This window comes from Zalophus californianus, chromosome 13 (assembly GCF_009762305.2).
Source record: "Zalophus californianus isolate mZalCal1 chromosome 13, mZalCal1.pri.v2, whole genome shotgun sequence".
Taxonomy (NCBI): Eukaryota; Metazoa; Chordata; class Mammalia; order Carnivora; family Otariidae; genus Zalophus; species Zalophus californianus.
This window is the reverse complement of record NC_045607.1, coordinates 66388409-66411640: the sequence shown is the minus strand read 5'-3', so window position 1 is coordinate 66411640 and position 23232 is coordinate 66388409. Positions and strand designations below refer to the sequence as shown.

Here is a 23232-nt window from a genome sequence, read left to right as displayed (position 1 = left end):
AGGGGGTGGAAAACCATTTACCATGCTAATGGACACCAAAAGAAAGCTGGGGTGGCAATCCTTATATCCGACAAACTAGATTTTAAAACAAAGACTGTAATAAGAGATGAGGAAGGACACTATATCCTACTTAAAGGGTCTATCCAACAAGAAGATCTAACAATTGTAAATATCTATGCCCCGAACATGGGAGCAGCCAATTATATAAGGCAATTAATAACAAAAGCAAAGAAACACATTGACAACAATACAATAATAGTGGGGGACTTTAACACCCCTCTGACTGAAATGGACAGATCATCTAAGCAAAAGATCAACAAGGAAATAAAGACTTTAAATGACACACTGGACCAAATGGACATCACAGACATATTCAGAACATTCCACCCCAAAGCAACGGAATACACATTCTTCTCCAGTGCCCATGGAACATTCTCCAGAATTGATCACATTCTAGGTCACAAATCAGGTCTCAATCGGTACCAAAAGATTGGGATTATTCCCTGCATATTTTCAGACCACAATGCTTTGAAACTAGAACTCAACCACAAGAGGAAAGTCGGAAAGAACTCAAATACATGGAGGCTAAAGAGCATCCTACTGAAGAATTAATGGGTCAACCAAGAAATTAAGAATTAAAAAAATTCATGGAAACCAATGAAAATGAAAACACAACTGTTCAAAATCTTTGGGATACAGCAAAGGCAGTCCTGAGAGGAAAGTATATAGCAATACAAGCCTTTCTCAAGAAACAAGAAAGGTCTCAAATACACAACCTAACCCTACACCTAAAGGAGCTGGAGAAAGAACAGCAAATAAAGCCTAAACCCAGCAGGAGAAGACAAAACATAAAGATCAGAGCAGAAATCTATGAACTAGAAACCAAAAGAACAGTAGAACAGATCAACGAAACTAGGAGCTGGTTCTTTGAAAGAATTAACAAGATTGATAAACCCCTGGCCAGACTGATCAAAAAGAAAAGAGAAATGACCCAAATCAACAAAATCATGAATGAAAGAGGAGAGATCACAACCAACACCAAAGAAATACAAACAATTATAAGAACATATTATGAGCAACTCTATGCCAGCAAATTAGATAACCTGGAAGAAATGGGTGCATTCCTAGAGATGTATCAACTACCAAAATTGAACCAGGAAGAAATAGAAAACCTGAACAGACCTATAACCACTAAGGAAATTGAAACAGTCATCAAAAATCTCCCAAGAAACAAAAGCCCAGGGCCAGATGGCTTCCCAGGGGAATTCTATCAGACATTTCAAGAAGAATTAATACCTATTCTCCTGAAACTGTTCCAAAAAATAGAAATGGAAGGGAAACTTCCAAACTCATTTTATGAGGCCAGCATTACCTTGATCCCAAAACCAGACAAAGACCCCATCAAAAAAGAGAATTACAGACCAATATCCTTGATGAACATGGATGCAAAAATTCTCACCAAACTACTAGCCAATAGGATCCAACAGTACATTAAAAGGATTATTCACCACGACCAAGTGGGATTTCTCCCTGGGCTGCAAGGCTGGTTCAACATCCGCAAATCAATCAACGTGATACAATACATTAACAAAAGAAAGAACAAGAATCATATGATCCTCTCAATAGATGCAGAAAAAGCATTTGACAAAGTACAGCATCCTTTCTTGATCAAAACTCTTCAGAGTATAGGGATAGAGGGTACATACCTCAATATCATAAAAGCCATCTATGAAAAACCTACAGCGAATATCATTCTCAATGGGGAAAAGCTGAGAGCTTTTCCCCTAAGGTCAGGAACGCGGCAGGGATGTCCACTCTCACCACTGCTATTCAACATAGTATTAGAAGTCCTAGCCACAGCAATCAGACAACAAAAAGAAATCAAAGGCATCCAAATCGGCAAAGAGGAAGTCAAACTCTCACTCTTTGCAGATGATATGATACTGTATGTGGAAAACCCAAAAGACTCCACCCCAAAACTGCTAGAACTCATACAGGAATTCAGTCAAGTAGCAGGATATAAAATCAATGCACAGAAATCAGTGGCATTCCTATACACCAACAACAAGACAGAAGAGAGACAAATCAAGGAGTCGATCCCATTTACAATTGCACCCAAAACCATTAGATACCTAGGAATAAATCTAACCAAAGAGGCAAAGGATCTGTACTCAGAAAACTATAAAATACTCATGAAAGAAATTGAAGAAGACACAAAGAAATGGAAAAACGTTCCATGCTCATGGATTGGGAGAATCAACATTGTGAAGATGTCAATGCTACCTAGAGCAATCTACACATTCAATGCAATCCCCATCAAAATACCATCCACTTTTTTCAAAGAAATGGAACAAATAATCCTAAAATTTGTATGGAACCAGAAGAGACCCAGAATAGCCAGAGGAATACTGAAAAAGAAAAGCAAAGCTGGCAGCATCACAATTCCGGACTTCCAGCTCTATTACAAAGCTGTCATCATCAAGATAGTATGGTACTGGCACAAAAACAGACACATCGATCAATGGAACAGAATCGAGAGCCCAGAAATGGACCCTCAACTCTATGGTCAACTTATCTTTGACAAAGCAGGAAAGAATGTCCAATGGAAAAGAGACAGTCTCTTCAACAAATGGTGTTGGGAAAATTGGACAGCCACATGCAGAAGAATGAAACTGGACCATTTCCTTACACCACACACAAAAATAGACTCCAAATGGTTGAAAGACCTAAACATGAGACAGGAGTCCATCCAAATCCTAAAGGAGAACACAGGTAGCAACCTTTTCGACCTTAGCCGCAGCAACTTCTTCCTAGAAACATCGCCAAAGGCACGGGAAGCCAGGGCAAAAATGAACTATTGGGATTTCATCAAGATAAAAAGCTTTTGCACAGCAAAAGAAACAGTCCACAAAACCAAAAGACAACCGACAGAATGGGAGAAAATATTTGCAAATGACATATCAGATAAAGGGCTAGTATCCAAAATCTATAAAGAACTTATCAAACTCAACACCCAAAGAACAAATAATCCAATCAAGAAATGGGCAGAAGACATGAACAGACATTTTTCCAAAGAAGACATCCAAATGGCCAACAGGCACATGAAAAAGTGCTCAACATCGCTTGGCATCAGGGAAATCCAAATCAAAACCTCAATGAGATACCACCTCACACCCGTCAGAATGGCTAAAATTAACAAGTCAGGGAACGACAGATGTTGGCGGGGATGTGGAGAAAGGGGAACCCTCCTACACTGTTGGTGGGAATGCAAGCTGGTGCAACCCCTCTGGAAAACAGTATGGAGTTTCCTCAAACAGTTGAAATTAGAGCTACCGTTTGATCCAGCAATTGCACTACTGGGTATTTACCACAAAGATACAAATGTAGGGACCCGAAGGGGTACGTGTACCCCAATGTTTATAGCAGCAATGTCCACCATAGCCAAACTGTGGAAAGAGCCAAGATGCCCATCGACAGATGAATGGATAAAGAAGATGTGGTATATATACACAATGGAATATTATGCAGCCATCAAAAGGAATGAGATCTTGCCATTTGCAACGACGTGGATGGAACTGGAGGGTGTTATGCTGAGTGAAATAAGTCAATCAGAGAAAGACATGTATCACATGACCTCACTGATATGAGGAATTCTTAATCTCAGGAAAGAAACTGAGTGTTACTGGAGTGGTTGGGGGTGGGAGGGATGGGGTGGCTCGGTGATAGACATTGGGGAGGGTATATGCTACGGTGAGCACTGTGAATTGTGCAAGACTGTTGAATCACAGTTCTGTACTTCTGAAACAAATAACGCAACATATTTTAAGAAAAAAGAAAAAGAAGAAGATAACAAGAGAGGAAGAAAAGGGGAGTATGTCAGAGGGGGAGACGAACCATGAGAGATGATGGACTCTGAAAAACAAACTGAGGGTTCTAGAGGGGAGGGGGGTAGGGGGATGGGTTAGCCTGGTGATGGGTATTGAGGAGGGCACGTTCTGCATGGAGCACTGGGTGTTATGAACAAACAATGAATCATGGAACACTGCACCAAAAACTAATGATGTAATATATGGTGATTAACATAACAATAAAAAAATTAAAAAAAAAAAGATTTAAGGGATGGATGTTTGATATCCATCTACCTAACTCTGGTGTATCTCAATAGTTCCCAACTCAGAAGAAGAGAGAGGTGTTATTTATTAGTCCCCTAAAATCTCTCAACACTATCCTAAACTGCTCCCCTAACCTTTCCCTAACAATTCATCAGTACCAAGTCCTGTCCTCCTGTACTTTCAAATGTATTTTCGGCACTGATGCCACTAATTCATAAATATATGATGTAAGTGCCACTGCACTCCCATTTAAACCCCTCCAATAAAAATCCTTGCTTTCCAGGTTAAAGACACTCTTTACTAGGGGCCATTTGAATCCTCAGGATCCGGCCCGATCTACCTGTCATGCATAGCCAGTATATAATAGATGATGGGACAGCCCACAGTAGATGGGATAGCCCATTCTTAATATCATTACCAGGAAGAGCTTTTCTAGCTTTTTCTCTGCCTACTCTCCTACATGCACCTCAAATCCCTTTCAGTTCTTCCAGTTCCATGAACACCCCTAACCTCTGCCTCATACCTCAGGATACAAGCTCAAATGTCATCTTCTGAAAGCCTTCCTGACCAGCCCTGCAAACCTCCCCAACTTCCAATGAAGCTTTTTTTTCCTTTTCACTGGGCTACCACAGTACCTTCAACATGCTGTCCTTCTACTTCTTCACTTATTACTTTGCAATAAAACCACCTGATCCTGCAAGGCAAGATCTTCATGTCCCCTAATATCTGCTTGTACATGGTAGGCACTCAGGATATATTTATGGAATGAATGAATGAAGGACTGAGAAAGACTAGAGGAGAGCAAGGGAAAAAACAGGGAGGGATACCAAACATGACAAATGCCTCTCTCCCAATGCCACAGTTAAAATACTTTCAGTAGCTCCTTCCTTTGCCCTATGCTACTAATTTATGAACAAACTCACAAACTGGCATTCATGGCCCTCCAAAATTCTTCCCAAACTGTTTTTTTCTAATCTTAATTTCTACTTTTCTCCATAAGTACCTTATTCTCCAGCCTAAATGGAAAATCATTCTTTCTGGACTATACTCAACCTTCTGTCTGTTCCCTCTCTTCTTTCCAAGTGGAATCCCACCCTTCCACACACACTAGGGTTTACCATCTAAAATCATACTCCCTTTATTTACTCATTCAGCAAATAATCACTGAATTCTTACTATGTAACAGATACTGTGCTATACTTTTAGAACAAAGTCTCTACTCTCATGGAATTTGTAGGCTATATGGGAGGGAACAGGCAGGAAGAAAAAATAATCAGTATGTCAGGGGGTGATCAGCACTAAGAAAAATAAGTCAAAATAAGGACAGCTGAGTGCCTGAGACAGGCACTGATGAGGAAGGCCTCTCAGATAAGGTGATATTTGAGCAGTGGCCTGACAGAGGTTCTGAAAGGAGCCAGGTGGCTCTCTGGGGAAGAGCTGTGGAAACAGTTGCATACACTCTAGAGAGGAGGTTGCTGGTTCCAGGAAAGTCACACTGTATTTGGAAGTTCCAAATGTGCAGAATAAAGAAGTAGACAGTTTATAATTTATTTAAAGGGGAATTTTCATGGGGATGAAAATCAAAGGAAGAGATGTTTTTAAAAGAAATGTATATGACCAGTCCTTTGTTATTTGGTAAGCTATAATATGGGATAGAGGTGTTACTTGCAGACCAGTCTCTCTTTTGCCAAGATCGTGGGGTCATTAGTATGCAACTATGGAAATGAGTGTGAGGTGACCAGGATGTCATGAATTTCTTCAGGATTGTGCAAAAAAGTAAAACAGACTTGAGGCTATGAAGGATACCTTTTTTATTTGATTCATTTTTAATATACTTTTATTTATTCATTTAATTTAATCCATTGAATGAAATGGATTATTTCATTTAATCTTCCAAAAAATTTATGAAGTAGAAACTGTTAAAATCTCCATTTCAGGTGAAGTAAGGCTCAAACAAACAACTTCAGTGAAGCTAATGAGAAATGGAGTAGGGATGTCACAGCACTCCAGCCAGTCTTAAGGGTTAACTTGCTTCAGGGTACTCACATGCTGACTTTAGGCCCTTGATGTGTAACAGAATTAATTTACTTTCTTTGAGATCTGCAGACCACTGGCCTTGGGGAATAAAGGACCAGAACATTCCCAGGCCACAGTGGCCAACAAGTCTGTTTGAAGCCCCCTTAGCTTTCTGATTAGCCCAGCAATCTTTTTAGCAAAATGTTTTTCATTTTTAAGGTTATACAAATGACTTCACTGACCTCCCTCTGCACATCTGTAGACCTCACCCTCCTTTGCAGAAAGAACAGAGCACTCATGCACAACCCCTGGGTACCAGAGATTCAAATGTTCCTACACAACCCCCTCTGGGCACCAAGGAACTAGAGCTTCTTCCGCAACCTCTAAGCACTGAGATAACTCTGTAGCTGGCATCACCGAGTCTGCACATAATCAAGAAGTGTCACAGACCACTGCACTCCCTTAAATGATTAAAACCTTTTAAAAATCTCTTGGCCATGTAGAAACCTTGGAGTTGGCCTTTGGACAAGAGTCCACCTTCTCCCCAGGTGGTCAGCCTCCTGAATAAAATTCATATTCCTTTATCATAAACACTCGTCTCTTGAGTATTGGCCTTTAGAGCAATGGGCAAGACGAACTTGGCTTTCAGTAACAGGGAGGCAAATTAAGTCAGAGTTGGTCTCGTTCTCTCTCAAGTCTCCAAACATTATGTTTGGTGGTGGACAGAATACAAAGAAAGTATATTTCAACTTATCTATAAATATGAATGCTAGAAGTTTCCTAGCTTTTATAAGAAAAATAATATAATTTATATTCTAGGAAAACTATGTGACCTATAGATGCTTTAACATTTTTGTCCAATTCTCTTCCTATAAGCTCTGCAGGCCCTGGTCCTACCACTTGTGACACACCCTCTGTTACTCCAAATGTCCGGTGTCTGAAATCCTAATCCACACAAACATGAAATGAGTCCACTGGGGTGGCTGGGCTGCTGCTGCATGTGCCTTGGCGTTCCATTCTCACCTTGTTCTTTCTCACACAAGCCGAGAAAGGAAACAGGGCCCACTTCAAAGTGTCCAAATTTGTATTACTATTCCAGCAGTATGCCGGAATGTGTCCTCTAGAAACCTGGACTTGTATAAGGCTCTGGCCTCTGTGGATATCTGCCCAAGTCAGTGTTTTCCAGGGGCCTCTGCTGAGGGGTTGGAGCCAGTTCACAGGCTCCAGGTGGTTCCACAGCCTGCACTGGGGTCTACCTGCCTGCACTGGGGTCTACCTGATGCAAAGGAAGGTGAGACACCTCCTGGGTCCCTCAGCATATGTTGCTAGATCCCACAGTTCCCACAAAGGCATTTCTCTTTGTGGATAAATGTTGAATTTTAAATGTTTAGCAGGGACAAAAACGAGACTGTCATGCCACCATGCTGCTGCCATCATCCTCCAAGGAGGCCTTCTTTAATATACATCTTCATCATAAGCGGTGGTAGAAAAACAACTCTGAATCAAGTATGCAACTTTTAAGTAACTGTAATTATTTTGTCAAATTTACTATTGATTCATATTATCCTTTGAGTAAGTGAGATTTTTCTTCTTTTGCAATTGTGTATGTGTATACCTGAGTTTTGAAACCCTTCAAAAAAATAGTTTATTAAACCCCAAAATAAGTCTGTTTTTTCCATTAGGATGCCGTTGGCTGCTAGTAAAAACAACGCTAAACCAAACTGGCTTGAACAGGAAAGGGACTGTACTTACTGGAGCACTGAAGTCCAGGAGAGGCTTGGTCCAGGGCCCCAACAAAAACAACCTGAATGTGACCCTCTTTCTCTTTCCCTCAGCTCTGTTTCCTCAGGACTAACTTCATTCCCAAGCAGGCTCTGTCCTCGTGGACCCACAATGACTGACAGCAACTTCAGGGACTATGTGCTACCTAATTCATGTTCAGGAGGAAAGATAAAATCCACTTCCCTGATCAATCAAACAGAAGTTGTAGGACTAAATTTCCAGTGTGGGCTATATGTCCATCTTGACCAATCACTGTGGCCAAGGAAAGTGAGAGGTGGTCCTGATTAGGCCAGGCAGGACTAACTCCGGGACCAGGGTGGGGTAAGTATCACCCAAGATGCACAATGCACAGCTGAGAAATGCAGAGTATTGTAAGAAGGTAAGAAAGGAGGGAGATGGATACTGGGAAAGCAATTAGTAACTATCCGCCAAATGTGTGAATATAAAAATTCAAAGAAACTACAGGTTTTAGAAAGTCAAGCAAATAGAATACAGGTAGGAAAAGATACTAGTATTGTGTTTGTTATTTCAAAAGTAAAACCAAGAGAAAAGAGACAGGTTTCATACAGCATTGCCAATGTTTTGCCAGAGTGGAGCTGTGGAAGAGAAATCTCCAGCATCCCCAGCCTTGTCCCTGAATTTCATCTTGCCTCTATTGTCTTTCACTAATTGCCTCAAGAAATATGCTATTTTCCCTCTTAAAGTACCATTCAATTGTGGACAATAATTCTTTCCCTACATTTCAACATGTGAGCTGAGCCAGGCTAGCATTTCCAAATCCCAAACAACACAAAAACGAGTAATAATGGAAATTATCAACAGTGTAGAATAATCATGTTTCCAAAGCAGCAGTGTCTGCCCCTTGGCTGACCAGTCTTTAGTGCAGTTGTTCCAGCACCAAACCCACTGTCTCTTCTGACTCCCTTGCCTGTCTTGCAACTTGGTATACATAATACCATCATTTCTGAAACCACTGGTTTCCGAAAAATTTAGGACACTCCCTGTAGAATGCCTTCACAATGATGTATTACACCAAAAAACAAAATATACAATTTGGGGTTCACCCAAACCCATTGCTTATTAGATTTCAATACAGAGAAAACTCTCGTGGGAAGGTTTAGCTTTTTTGGCTAATTGGATGAAATGCCCACACACATTAAAGAGGATGACCTACTTTACCCAATCTATTTAAATGTTAATCACATTCAAAAACACCTCACAGAAACACCAAGAATAATGTATGACCAAATATCTGGGCACCACATAGTCCAGTCTAGTTGACATAAAATTAACCATCACAGATAGATGAAACCAATGGAGAGATTTAAGATCATATCTGCACATACAAAGACATTTGACTTATGATGAAGGTAGCACCATACATGAGTGAGGAAAGAACTTTTCAGTAATGGTGTTGGGACAATGGGTATACATGTGGAAGTAAAGTAAAAGTAGATGCCTACTTAAGAGCATATAAAAAAAACAGTTACACCGACCTAAATTGGAAAGGCAAATCAATATACTTTTAGAAGATAATATGGAAGATTTTCATGATCTTGAAGTGGGGAAAATTTCCTTAAGTAAAATACAAAATTATTAAACACAAAGGGAAAGATTGATAAATTTGACTACAATAAAATTTAAAATGTCTTTCTTAAAAGAAAGAAATGTAAAACCACAGAATGGAAAAAAATAGCTACGATATATATATAATAAAATGGTTGCCAGGGCACCTGGGTGGCTCAGTTAAGTGTCTGCCTTCGGTTCAGGTCACGATCCTGGAGTCCTGGGATCAAGCCCCACATCGGGTTCCCTGTTCTCCCTCTGTGTGCACTCTTTCTCTCAAATAAATAAATAAAATCTTTAAAAAAAAAAAAGTGCCCAGATTCAGTACATATAAAGAATTTCTACAAATCAATAAGAAAGACAGCCAAGTGGTAAATTAATTAAGAAACTTGAACAGGAATTCCACAAAACAGGTGCTCAACTTCAGGGAAATATTAAAACCATAATGGATACTACCACACACATCTACCAGAATAACTTAACTTTAAAAGTCTGACAATGCCAAGTAACCAGGAGGCTATGGAACTCTTACACACTGATCATAGGAATTTAAACTGGTACCACCACTGTGGAAAGCAACTTAGTATGAGCTGATACAATTAAAGACATGCATATAAAATAACCTATAATTCCATCTTTTTTAGAATGCTCTTTATTTTCACAAAAGAGGGCATGTGCAAGGCTTTTTCACAAGTGTTTGTAAACACTTGTTTAAACACTAAAACACATTCTCTTACTCTCCCATTGCTCTTCTTTTCCTTTGTAGTTCTTTATAAAATATATGCTTTGAACCCTGGATACGCAGGAGAGAATGTTACAGCAACTCTGTTCCTACTTCTCCCCAACCAGAAACAAATTCCCATCAAAGGCAGAATGGATAAATAAACTGTGATACATTAATAAAATGGAGTGCTATACAGCAATGAAAATGAACACAGGCCAACTACAATATCTAAGATCATGGCTGAATACTACAAACAATTCTGAACAAAATAAATCAAACACAAAACAATATGTAGTATATTATTTCATTTGTATCAAGTGAAAATAATAAGCCAAACTGCATAATTAAGTGGTAAAACCATAAAGCAACAAAAATAAAAGCCAGCCTAGTGGTTACTACCAGAGGGAGACAAAGGAGCATGTAAGCAGGAAGAGGCACCTGGGGGCAAGAGCTTAGAGGAGGCAGGTAATGCTCTGTTCCATTTCTTGACCTAGGCAATAGAACGGTAGTTACAAAAATAATTGCAAATTATTTTGTAATAATTTGTTAAGCTTGTCATTTATGCTTGATACACTTTTCTGTACATTTGTTAGATTCTGTAATTTAAAAGTTGTTTGTTTTTTTAAGATGAATGAAGTAGAGGGCTAAAGCAATACATGTAACATTTGGATATTACTTAGCACTGCATTTGAAAGGCAATAAAGATGAAGTAAAACCCTTTTCACTGATCTCTGCACCTGGTATTCTGTTGTTTTCTTCTCATCAGTATAAAATTCATAGAGGTATGGTCTTGTCCAGAGAAGACAGGTGTCTCCTAAATTTGGCAGGCCTGGATATCGCCGCCTGGATTATAACCTCTCAGAACAGATTATCTTTAAATCTACTGCTATATCCTCAGTCTCTGCTGTAGTGCCTGACAAACAGTAGGTGCTCAAAAAGTATCTGTTCAGTTGATTCATCAGTAAAACTAAGTTTTTCCAGAACAAAGTATTCCGAAAAGAGGTGAAAGAGTTCTGTGACTTCAACAAATCTCTAAACTGTAAGAATAGTCACTGAGGTGGTTATTTGATGAGACATTTGAGGTTACCAGTAAAACTTCAAAAACAGAAACAAAAACAAATGCACTGTATTAATGTATTTCCAACATATTAACATATGCTAACATATGGCCAGCAAACAAAAATTTTATTTCATCTCTATTCTAAGAATACAACTCATACAACTCAGTCCAACATTTTCAAATTTAATAATCTGAATTTTTATTGAATTTTAGAATTTATGGAGGAAATTCGTAGTTTTTGACTCAGGCTGTTTCAATCACATTCCTTGAACTGTAGCAATCTGGCTATTTCTCACACTTCCCACTCAACCTATTCTCACCAAGGTGATTCCTCCTAATTGGCTAAATCCAAGCACTACTTTCGGTCCTCATCTTGCTTCATGCTCTAGAGCGGCCCTGTCCACTACAGTGGCCACTAGCCACATGGGGCTACTGAGCACGATTTGGCTACTCAGCCAAATGGACTGAGTACGATGAAGATAGTAAGTTTTTAATTTCTAAAAATTTTAATTAAATTTAAAAAGTGACACTTTGTTCAGTTATAAGTTTCTTTGTAACAATTTGGGTATGTGAGCCTACTTTTTTCAACTGTAAATTTTATGAAATTGAAATACAGAGCAAGAACTTCCAGTGAAAATTTAGCATCTGAATTAAGATGTAACATGTAGATGCAAAGTGTAAATGTAACATACACACTGGATTTCAATTAGTATGAAAAGAGATTATAAAGTAATCTCATTAATAATTTTTATATTGATTATATGTTGAAATGATAGTATTTTGGATATACTGGTTTGCATAAAATATTATTACAATTAATTTCACTTATTTCTTTTTGTCTCTTAAAGCAGCTACTGGAAAATTTAAATTACCTATGTAATATGTATTTTATTTGTGTTGGACAGTCCTGCACTATAGCATTAGATATGAATGACCACTCATTCCTTCTTGAAATGCTGCTGGTTTTCTCCTTCTACACCTTTGACTCTCTGTTTCTGACCTGCAGTGTAGCTTATTCCTGCACTCACTCCTTAAATGCCAGTGTCTCCCAAGGTTGTCCCGAGGCTCTTTTCCCTTCCCATGCCAGGTGCCCTCCCTGGGCAATCTCACCCTCACCCAAGTCTCCACTGTTCCCAAGCGCTGAGGACTGTCAGCCCTCCTATGTGTAAATCAGCTCACTTTCCTAAAAACAGTATGCTCAACTCCACCTACACCTAAGTACGTCGGCACTTAACCTGCTATTACATCTTTTGAATACTTACTTTATTCCTATCATAAGTCTGGCCCCTCTTCTCCATTTCATTCAGGGCTGCATGATTTCTCACCTTCATCACTCCAATAGCTTCCAAAGTGCTATCCCTGCTCCCTACCAAATCAACTTCCTTTTGCTGTTAAGTTTCTAAAATTTACACCCGGCCAAATGACTTCTCTGTTTAAAATACTTTGGTTTCCCCACTGCCGTCAAAATAAAATAAAAACTTCTTTATTTTTTTTAAGATTTTATTTGTCAGAGAGAGAAAGCACAAGCAGGGGGAGCAGCAGGCAGAGGGAGAAGCAAGCTCCCCGCTGAGCAAGGAGCCCGACGCGGGACTTGATCCCAGGACCCCAGGATCATGACCTGAGCCAAAGGCAGACTCCTAACCGACTGAGCCACCCAGGCATCCCAAAAACTTCTTATAATTATACATTAGGCTTCATGCTTCATCACCAGCCGTCCAAAATCCCAAGCTCAAGTATTATCTTAAGTACCTGCAGTTCCCTGAAAAGGGCACTGGCTCTCTCCCATCATCTTTGCACAAGCTCTTTTTGCTGACAGGAATATCCTTCCTAAAGCTCTATCCCTGCTCTCCTAGTCACCCTTCAAAACTCAGCTGGTATATCATCTCCTGCAGGACACATCTACAAACCCCCAAGTCGGAGCAAGTATCCCCTGTATCACTATCACACCTGTACACAGCTCTGTTTACCAGTCTATGAACTCCCTGAGGGCAGGAGTTAAGATTTTAAGTTAACCTTCCTGTGCCATACTTTATGTGTATCTAATGATAAATGAATGCAGTATTAAATAAGGGAAATCCACAGAATAAAATGCAAGGCTAGAAATTTTAAAATAGGCCAATAAAGTCATGAGTTTAAATGAAGAAAGTTAACCCAATGACCCTAAAAACACTTTATTACATGGCTTATTTCAGGACTTAACGAACTAGCTTATACAAAAATGTATCCTAAGTAATCATTAAACTCAACAAGAGCAACAATTTAAAAAATTAAAGACTATATATGTTATTCTATTTCTATAACTTTGTTTTTCATACCTTTTCTTCCCTAATTCTACTTATCAGTTCCTTTCTTTAGCTCTTTACAGTAATTTACCTTCCAGTGAAGTTTGCACCCTTTCCTTCCCCCACCCAATTCTTTTCATTTCTACTGTCCCTTCAATTCTTCTTTTAAATCTAACAGAAAAATACAAACACTGTCTTTGTCAGCTCTGTCAGCAATTTTGTATAAAACAAAGGAATGGTAAAAAGCAGTGAATGGAATGATATCACCAGTTAGACTGATAGACAAAACTGTATGCATTAATCTGGGTGGGTGATTTCATAATACTAAGCAGCTAATCTGAACCATATGCATACTAAGTGGAGTCTGACTGGCATCAGGGAGTCCTTGGGGTTATTACAGCAGGACAATGGGGGGTATGAGAAAAGAACAGGCAACTTGCTGGTGGTGAGGACAGCCACAGCCCAGCCTTACAACATTCGCGAACTTGTGCCTGTCCTTCCTGTGGGGGGAATGCAGGACGCTGTCAGCTATGCGGCCTAGCACAGTCAAGGAACTGATTTGATGGTGAGCAGCAAGCAGCAGCCAACAAGCACCGGGTGCTAGTCTGAGCACCCCGGCCTGGATACCAACTTCAGGATATAAAATAAAGACAGCAGCTCCCAGGGCACTTCTAAATTTTCATTTTACTACAGATTAGGTCCTGAGAGAGGCAAAGAAACACTTAGACAGAAATTATGTAAGTATTTAAACTAGGTTGATAAGGAGAAACAATTTTTTTAAGGATCGCAATCGCTAGAAGGAAAGAGAGAACATTCTTTTCATTACCTGAGAGTAGCTTTTCAAAATCACACAACGTTAGGTCTTCCAGGCGTGAAAAATTTCACCCTAAAGACTGCTATCTTCTGGAATTCACAATCAAGCAAAAATGAAATCTCTTGAATAACTTTACACCCAGCAAGATAATGGAACAGTAAAGACTGTATTTGAAAAAGTTTCTAAAACATCGTAGAACTGGACTATCCAAGGAGCACCTTTAAAAAATCAATTCAATGCAAAGCAGTGCAGGGCAAGATTTACTCTTACCCGTGTCCAGGAGTTAAGTTTCGATTCTTCAGAATTCTGTGGTTCTTTATTAATCAAACAACATAAGCACCATATTAGAATTTTTTGGCTTTCATCTGCAAAAAGGAAAACTAAAATAAGTAGGTTTTTTCAAATAGAAAAGATAATCAGTATACAAATTTTTTAAACACTGTATTTAAAGGAAATATATGTATTATATTTTAGGAAAATCTCAAACTATTAAATTCACAGAACAAGCATCCAGGACCATGTGTGAAACTTCGTGGGGTTTTTTATTCTTGTGGTTTCGGGATCACTTACGCTTAGCCCTTGTGTGGTCAATTACCTTTCTGATACAGCAACAATTTTTAAAGCCAAAAGAGAATGATAGAAATAACTAAAAGAACTGCACTTTTCTCAAGATCAGTTCTCTTAAAGTATATTTCAAACTGTTAGTAATTTCAACCTTTTAAAAGCAATATAACTGTTATAGGCAGTAGTCAATATTTGTCTTAATCTTTTAATTTTCTAGTTTCCCAAAACACCCTCACTTGTTAAAAACAAAATTAACAAAAGAATCGTTTTAAAATATATTGTTTAGTACTAAATGGTTTGGATAAAATAGAAACCTCTTACATGTTCCTCATACTTTACTCTAAAATTTAAAACTTTACCAAATATGTGATGAAAATGCTGAATTTTGAAATCTTATACTTGGCAAGAATATCTACTCGGTGAGCCATTTTCTTTTTCCTCGTTTGCTAACTGAGCCCATTCCAGTTGGAGATTTTACAACACAACTGAGAAGCAAGAAGGATGCCTAAAACTGAAGATGTCAGTACCTACACGAGAGCCAAGCAACCGTGGCCTTCATCAGAAGACCATGGAGTGGCGGCTGAGGAAGCCCACCACCTGGAATCAATCCTCTGCAGAATCACCTGATGCCCTTTACCCTCTCATCTTCTACGGTCTCATAAACACAGCATTTCTAAGAGCTACGGTAACAAGAAATAAGAAAAATATAAACTGCAGTAAGCTACCCCTGCATTTTCAAACATACAACAAAGAACACTAATAGTAATTGTTTATTAAACCTTTTCCCCATAAACGTCATAAGTTTATACTCCCCTAATAACGCCTCTGAACAAACTTTATCTGGGATTATTTTGAGGGACATTGATTTTTTTCCTACTTTTTATGAGCTCAAATGTATCACTGGCTTGCCTATTATAGATTAATTTCATGAATCATGTCATTTAACCTCCGAAGATCCTAGGATTCTTCAGGTTTAACCAATGCCACTGATTAAAAATTTGACTGTTGTACTTCCTATGCTTTAAATATTAGAAGAAATTCTAACTATCTTCATGTCACAGAGTGTCAGACACATCCAATGATATGCTTACTACACAAGCAGCTTCCCCTGTTAGAAAACTTAAGTCATCTAAAAGATGGAAATTTTCCCCAGGTGTTGAGTGAATATGCACATTTAGTTCAACAAGTATATATTTTTCAAATTTTTCTCTCAAAACAAAACAAAAACAAAAACAAAAACAAAGAGAGAGCAGCCAGAGAAATGTTCACCCAACCTTTAGGAGGTGCCTTCCTTTGCCCAGAGTCAATGTACTGAAATGCACTGAAATGTACTGTTAATGAACTTATTTTGCTTTAGGGATTTACAGATGCAAGCCATCACTTGTTATTCATGAGTGCCACCAACATTTACTGCAGGGGAGAAGGCTTCTGTCAGGCTCCTCCCTGAGACCCCTAGATTCAGAGTGGACATCCTGCAGGGCAGTTAAGTGAGATGGGACAACACCTGGGGTTCATCATGCAAGCAGTCACTGCCAGCAGATCTTCGTGAAAATTTGGATTCTAAAAATGAGTGGAAGGGAAAAGAATATACCAGTATATATTTGCCACCTAATATTTTTTTTGGTATCCTGAACTAAAATTCCAAATGAAAGCTAAATTAATTCTTTAAAATTCGGATCGCCTGGGTGGCTCAGTTGGTTAAGCGACTGCCTTCCACTCAGGTCATGATTCTGGAGTCCTGGGATCGAGCCCCGCATCGGGCTCCCTGCTCAGCAGGGAGTCTGCTTCTCCCTCTGACCGTCCTCTCTCTCATGCTGTCTCTCATTCTCTCTCTCAAATAAAATCTTTAAAAAAAAATTCTTTTAAAATTCCTTCATCTATAATTTAAAAGCGTGAAAGCAGCATTTTTTAAGACAATAAATATTTATTATTTTAAGCTGCCAAGTTTGGGGGCAAATTTTTATATAGCAATAAATAGCAAATAGTGGGGTTACAGCTGTTATGCTTAATCATGAGAGCATAGCTCAAAACAACCAGTCAGAATTCCAAGAAGGTGAAAGCAATAAGTTTATGTAGAGAACACCCCTGAATAAAAGATGTTCCCTCCCTTTCCATTATCTGTTTTTTCTCTCCTCTTCATGGTGCCTTTTCCTTTCTGAATCTTTCCTCCTTCTTTATTATCCTTATTTCTGATCCAATTCTCACTTAACATTATGAGAGACTTAACTTCTTTCTTTGATGGAAACCGTCACCTTTCCTATATTTAAAAAGTTATTTTGCTATTATAAAACCATAAGAAAAGACCCTTTCCTGGACAAAAGTACCCAACTAGCAAAACAACAGTAGCAACGCAGGCAAGACTTGATTCATCACGGAGTTCTGTTGCCTGTCAGTCTCCACTAAGCTCAGAACCCAAGGCACACCTCAAACAGGAAGCTGAAATTTAACAGGCAGTTCGAAACATAACAGAGGCACTGAAACAAAAAGAGATGAAGAATTTGTTTCTGGTTGTCATAGGGGGCCAATGTAATGGGGATAGGTGCTAAGGAAAGATCACAGACAGATACAAGTTTAAGGCCCTAAGGATAAATCAGTCCAGCCCTTTTACAAATAAGGGATCTGAAACCACGCAAGTCTGGTGACTTGTCTCAGAAAGTACTGAATCATCTACTGTTCCCTAAGAGTCTGCCCCAGCTCGACCTCCCCTGAAAAACTTTCTCTCTCAGCTCCCTGTTCAGAGCTCCATAAACACAAACCATTTCTGAGTCAGGCTGATCTGCTGAGGTCTCTTTTCTCTGTGACTGGATGCTTCCAGTGAGAGAAATTGTAGCCATGTTTTCCAAGGCCTCACATATTAAAAAAAAAAAAAAAAAAGCTTAGTAAATATCTGTCCAGTAAATATATACATTCACGTGAGGCTGGCTGGTGTTAAAGCCAGAAGTGGACCACTTCAACCACAACGGTGTGATACACAGGACAGATCATTACAACAATGCAGGCTTTAGAGGGGTGGGATCCTGGCTTTTATCAGTTTTACATTATGGGGAAAGTGATTTCCTTGCTCTAATCCATAATTACCTATCCTGCAAAACTATCATCAAGTAAATATTACACTAGCTAAAAATACAGCCAAGTCAAGGCAATAAACCTCAACGGTACACCTTCCAATGTGTCTGCTTCCCCTACGCTTGGCCCTAGGATAACAAAAAGAACTAAAACCACAGTTCCTGCTCTTGAGAGGCATTCAGTCCTCCAGGACATCAGACAGGTAAACTAACAATTACAAAACAGTGCAGTAAGTGCTATAATTAAAGGAGATGCGATCAGCTATGGAGACACTAAGAGAAGTTCCTAACTCAGCCCCAGCAAAACTATTTCAAAGAAAGTTTAAGAGGACAAGAGATGAAAACAGAGCTCCAGGCAAAGGAATCACATGTCACAGGTCCTGACATCATGTACGTTCAAGTCACTGTAACTCGACCTGGCTATCATGCGTGTGGTGTGCCCGTGGAGAATTACACAGGAAATGAGGTTAGACAGGTAGGCAGGAGGTCAAGAAAGGAACATCTACCCCCAAAGTGTCCCCAAATTCCTCTTCACCTTGGGTAAAACCACAATGTCACCCTTAAATGTCAGGGCCATGGGAGAATTCAGACACTGAAGAATGATTTTACGCACGGAAAATGTGAGTTAACATGTGAGTTAACATGAAATTGTGAAACAAGAAATTATTTCATTATTATAACCATTTCATGCTTAATTAAAAATGAGGTTATGATAATCATCTGGAAGAGTCTACTCTATAATACAAGTTCTGTTTTCTTATAGATCTGCTTATTATAGGTGTGTGTATGTACACGTATGTGAGATTATCTATATGAACATATATGGACAAGAAAAGGATGCTATCTTTCTAATGGAACAATGAATAAATCTTAATAGTTGTTTTGTAAACAATGGGACAAAATTTATAATCTGAAGCTCTGTATTTTGTTAAACAACGCAAAGATTAAAATTATCATTAGAAGTTTGTATCTTAAGAAGACAGGTTTTGGATTCTTACCAAATGCTAAAATAAAAGGATTCCAGCAAGTTTTTGCCAACAGTTGACCAATTGTGGGGAATCTTTCAATGATCGTATTTGAATCCTGTAAAAGAAAATTATGTTTTGGTCAATAAAAGTATACCACACAACTTAGAAAGTTGAACTGACACTACAGGCTGAAGGAATCTGAATATTTAGTATTTCAGAAAAGTAGAAATTTCAAATAAAATTTAACAAGCAACCACCTAACTTCATCCTTAAACCACACCACCAAAACTAAGATGTACAGCACATTTACATAAAATCAATCTTGTTACAAAATTATCTTTATTTTACTCACACTTAGGAAAGGCCAATTTGTTTAAAAATAACAAAGAATGTATAACAGTGAATAAAATATTGTGGGTAATTAATAACTATATAATCCTATATCTTCATCCTGGTTTTTTTACTCTACCATAAGAGGGGTTCCTAATTCAACTTTACTAGGGCTATTTCAAAGAAGGTTTGGGAGGACAAGAACTCTGGAACTTGTAAAAAGAAACAAAAGCAGCCAAAGCATAAAGATACATATCTCTGTTTATTAATGTTTCAGTTACTATATGCTAAATGACATCATACTTACTCTACAACAACCTGAGACAAAAAAAAAAAAAGATCAACCAAATAGAAAACAGCTTAAGATTAAACAATCTACATGCTATTGTACAACTGGCCCTCTTCCCACTTCTTTACCTTTCAAGAAAGTTCAAAAATAAGACCTAAATGAGGTAGTATGTATATAAGCTGAAATATAAGTTGCTGCAGCAATAAATTCTTCATATTCGTCTTAGCATCAAGGCCAGTCCTAGACTTTCTGGGACCAATTAAAGCCAAGTTGCAGAAGTCCTATTACAGAAAAACAATTTTAAAAGGTAGCATCAGTTGCTCATACAGACTCTGTCTTTCCTTCTAGTTGCTAAAAACACATGAACTCATATTGTCAACATAAATAATTCTTTAAATTTCTGACTTGCTTCTTTGATTAAGGGAAGAAGAATGTAACACAAAAACACCTATATTAAATGAAAATTTCACTTTTCATTTTGAATTAGAAAGTAATTATAAAACAAAGAATATTTTCATAATATGAAAGCATGTTAACTCATAAAAATATCCATTGCAATAAAAATGAGAAATGTCAAAATGAAAAAAATATCAAATTTTAGACACATTATACAACAATAGTGAAGACACTCAAAATCTTAATATTCACCAGAAAAGACACTTAAAATATTCAAAAGAAGAGATCTTATTTATCATTTCTTGGTAGAACCTGCTTTAGGACAGCATTAAAGAAAGGGTAGGCACTGGGGTGCCTAGGTGGCTCAGGCGGTTAAGCGTCCTACTCCTGATTTTGGTGCAGGTCATGATCTCAGGGTCGTGAGGTCAAGCCCAGTGTTGGACTCCACCCTGGGCATGGAGCCTGCTTAAGATTCTCTCTCCTACTCTCCCTTTGCCCCTCCCCCTAACTTTTCTCCCTGAAAGAAAGAAAGAAAGAAAGAAAGAAAGAAAGAAAGAAAGAAAGAAAGAAAGAAAATGGGTAAGCACTTTGGAAAACTCTTCAATATTTAAGAGATGAAAAGGCCTTTAAAAGAATCTCAATTATTACTAACAAGTATCAAAGTCTTATTTTTTTGTTTTTTTTTTTAAGATTTTATTTATTTGACAGAGAGAGACACAGCGAGAGAGGGAACACAAGCAGGGGGAGTGGGAGAGGGAGAAGCAGGCCTCCCACTGAGCAGGGAGCCTGATCCCAGGACCCTCGGATCATAACCTGAGCCGAACCACCCAAGTGCCCCAAAGTCTTGTTTTTTTGTTTTTTTTTTTTAAACAACTTTATTGGTCAGGAAGTCTCATATGACAATGTAACTATTCGAGAACACTGAATTCATAAGAAATCAAAGGTGAGGAAACTGCCCCGTCTGTATTACCTATGGGTAATTTGTCTTTCTAATCCATCAAGACATCAGGTCAATACCACAAATCCCTGACCCTAGATAACGTTCAGGCTTGGTTAAATGTAGTAGAGATTCATTATTTTGGTCCACCACTTACCATCTCTTTCAAGACTTCATACACCTGTCTCAGGAACTCCTGAAATCGAGGCAGGTGAAGGCAGGTATCTTGCTGGGTTTCCAAAGTGGAGGCCTGGTCCCACACAGAAAGCTTCTGCATCCAAAACTGATAATCAGAAGAAAAGCCTACTGAATCTTGAGCCATCTTGGAAAAAGGGCCCGCCAAGCACTGAAGGAAACAGTGAGCACACATCAAATCTAGAAAAAAGGGGGAAAATGAAACATTTTTAAAAGGATTTTTATTGGTGACTTCATATTCCACTGATGAGTGAAAGGGGGAGTATAAGGGACTAAAACAGAATGCCTTCTATGGAGTCATCTTTGAATTATTTTAAAATGTGTCACCCAGCTATAGCTCCAATATTCACCATCTGAACTTTTTATCATGAGTAATATTCCACTAGAAGTCATTATACCTTCACAGACACATGCTAATTATGCACAAAAAGCACAAAGCTGATAATACTTTATATCTTCTTTTTAAGATTGCGCTATTTTTAAATGTTCTGAAGTTCATTTGGGTATTTTAATGTAATGCGAAATCAAAAACATCCATGGGTGTTTAATAATAGTCTGTGTCTAAAAAATGTTTTTGAAGTTTCCATGCATTTCTGGCTTCTCATTTAGGTGTTAAAATCTCTATGCACTACTGTCTACTGAAATTTCTTCCCAGTTTCTCTTCACTTTTCGGAAAAAGTAAAATCATTCATTCCACATGCATCGATTTGAGCAACTGATTTAATTAAAGACTAGTATATATGCTTGATCTCAGTTCATTCACAAGAAGAAATCATATTTTAGTAAAATATGAAAAACTGTAATTATTGAGGAGGTGTACTAGTCCTAACGGACAAACCATAGCCCATAAATTTGACTTACCACACATGAAGTACATGTTAGAAATAACCGTGGAGAGGCGCAGTGAGCATGGGCCTCAGGCAGAGCTGGCTAAATAAACCCCAGGTGCCCCTACCACCACCCCAGCTCCTCGCCATCGTCACCCATAGAAGCACACCATGCAGAGGAGGAAGAGCTACTTCTTAACCATGCAGGCTTTTACAAGGTCTCCGACTTTCTTGAGGCAGGGATGATACTCAGCTATCTGATTTCAAAAGACAGCTCTGCAAACGGTGAGTGAGTTTAAACTTTCAGCAGCAATAATTAACAGATAAAATGGTCCCAATTAGGTGCCAAAAATATCAACATAGGGGTTTCATTACTAAAGAAGAAAATAAAAATATTTAAGGAGATCATACAATTTGGTTGCAGTACAAAAAACTCTAGACCAGGAAGGTGGAAATTTTTAAATGGTCCTAAAAACTTGGTCTTAAGAAGGACCATGAGGGAAAAAAAGGTTTAATCATAGAAAAAAGATATGCATCTTGTCAAATGGCACCTAATAGCCAAAAATTTATTCCTTCTCCCTGATTCCTCCCTTTCTCTCATTGTCCTCCTCATCCAAGCCATCACCAACACCTGTCAATTCTACTTCCAAAATAAAAATGCATGATTTCATTCAACTTATCCACTTCTTTCCAACTCCACTGCTGCATTCCATCCCATCCCCATCCATTTCTTCCCTAGAGTCTTCTATCTGGTCCCACCCAACCCTCTCCAATTCTTCCTCTACAGTCCACAAAACAACTTTCCCAAATGAGAATCACACCCACCACACTCTGGCTTAAAACCTCCCCCCAACTTCAAAAGTTTCTACAGACTCCCTGTAGAAAAGATCCTAGCTCCTCCTCCTGGAGTCTCTGAAGTCCTGTAAAAACTTACCTCTGGCACCTGCTCTCATTTCCTATGCTGTGCACCTGTCCGGTCCAGGCCTCTCATATGTTCACTATCAACACATGGAAGCCTTCCCTGCTTCACTGCTTTCTGCTCATTCCTCCAAAGCTCCTATCCCATCAGTAATTATTTGCTCACTTAGTTACTGCTTCTTCCACTGGTATATAATTCCCTGTCTCCTAGAATTTAACAAATGCTTGGCAAACAATAAATATTGGATAAAGGAATGAATAATTCACTGATATTTTTCAAAGTATAGTTCTGAACTAAACGCCATAACAAAATGCTTTTCCAGATATAGCAATTTAATTTTTAAAAGATAACTTCCCCAGAAAAAAAATTTTAAGGTGTATCTATGT

The 23232-nt window shown here is 38.5% G+C and overlaps 1 protein-coding gene across 6 annotated transcripts in view; it reads right to left on the bottom strand.

The window, feature by feature from the left end:
- Nucleotides 1-23232, bottom strand: part of FANCC (FA complementation group C) — a 302242-nt gene that overhangs the window by 168945 nt on the left and 110065 nt on the right. For 5 of the 6 annotated variants that reach the window (XM_027616992.1, XM_027616991.1, XM_027616994.1 and 2 more), the window contains 3 exons: nt 21063-21280; nt 18984-19068; nt 14627-14721 (listed from right to left, as the gene is read on the bottom strand). In XM_027616992.1, coding sequence (XP_027472793.1) covers nt 14627-14721; nt 18984-19068; nt 21063-21275 — 393 coding nt within the window. In that variant the 5' untranslated portion in view covers nt 21276-21280. The remainder of the gene's footprint in view (nt 1-14626; nt 14722-18983; nt 19069-21062; nt 21281-23232) is intronic. The other variant, XM_027616995.1, reaches the window with a different exon arrangement.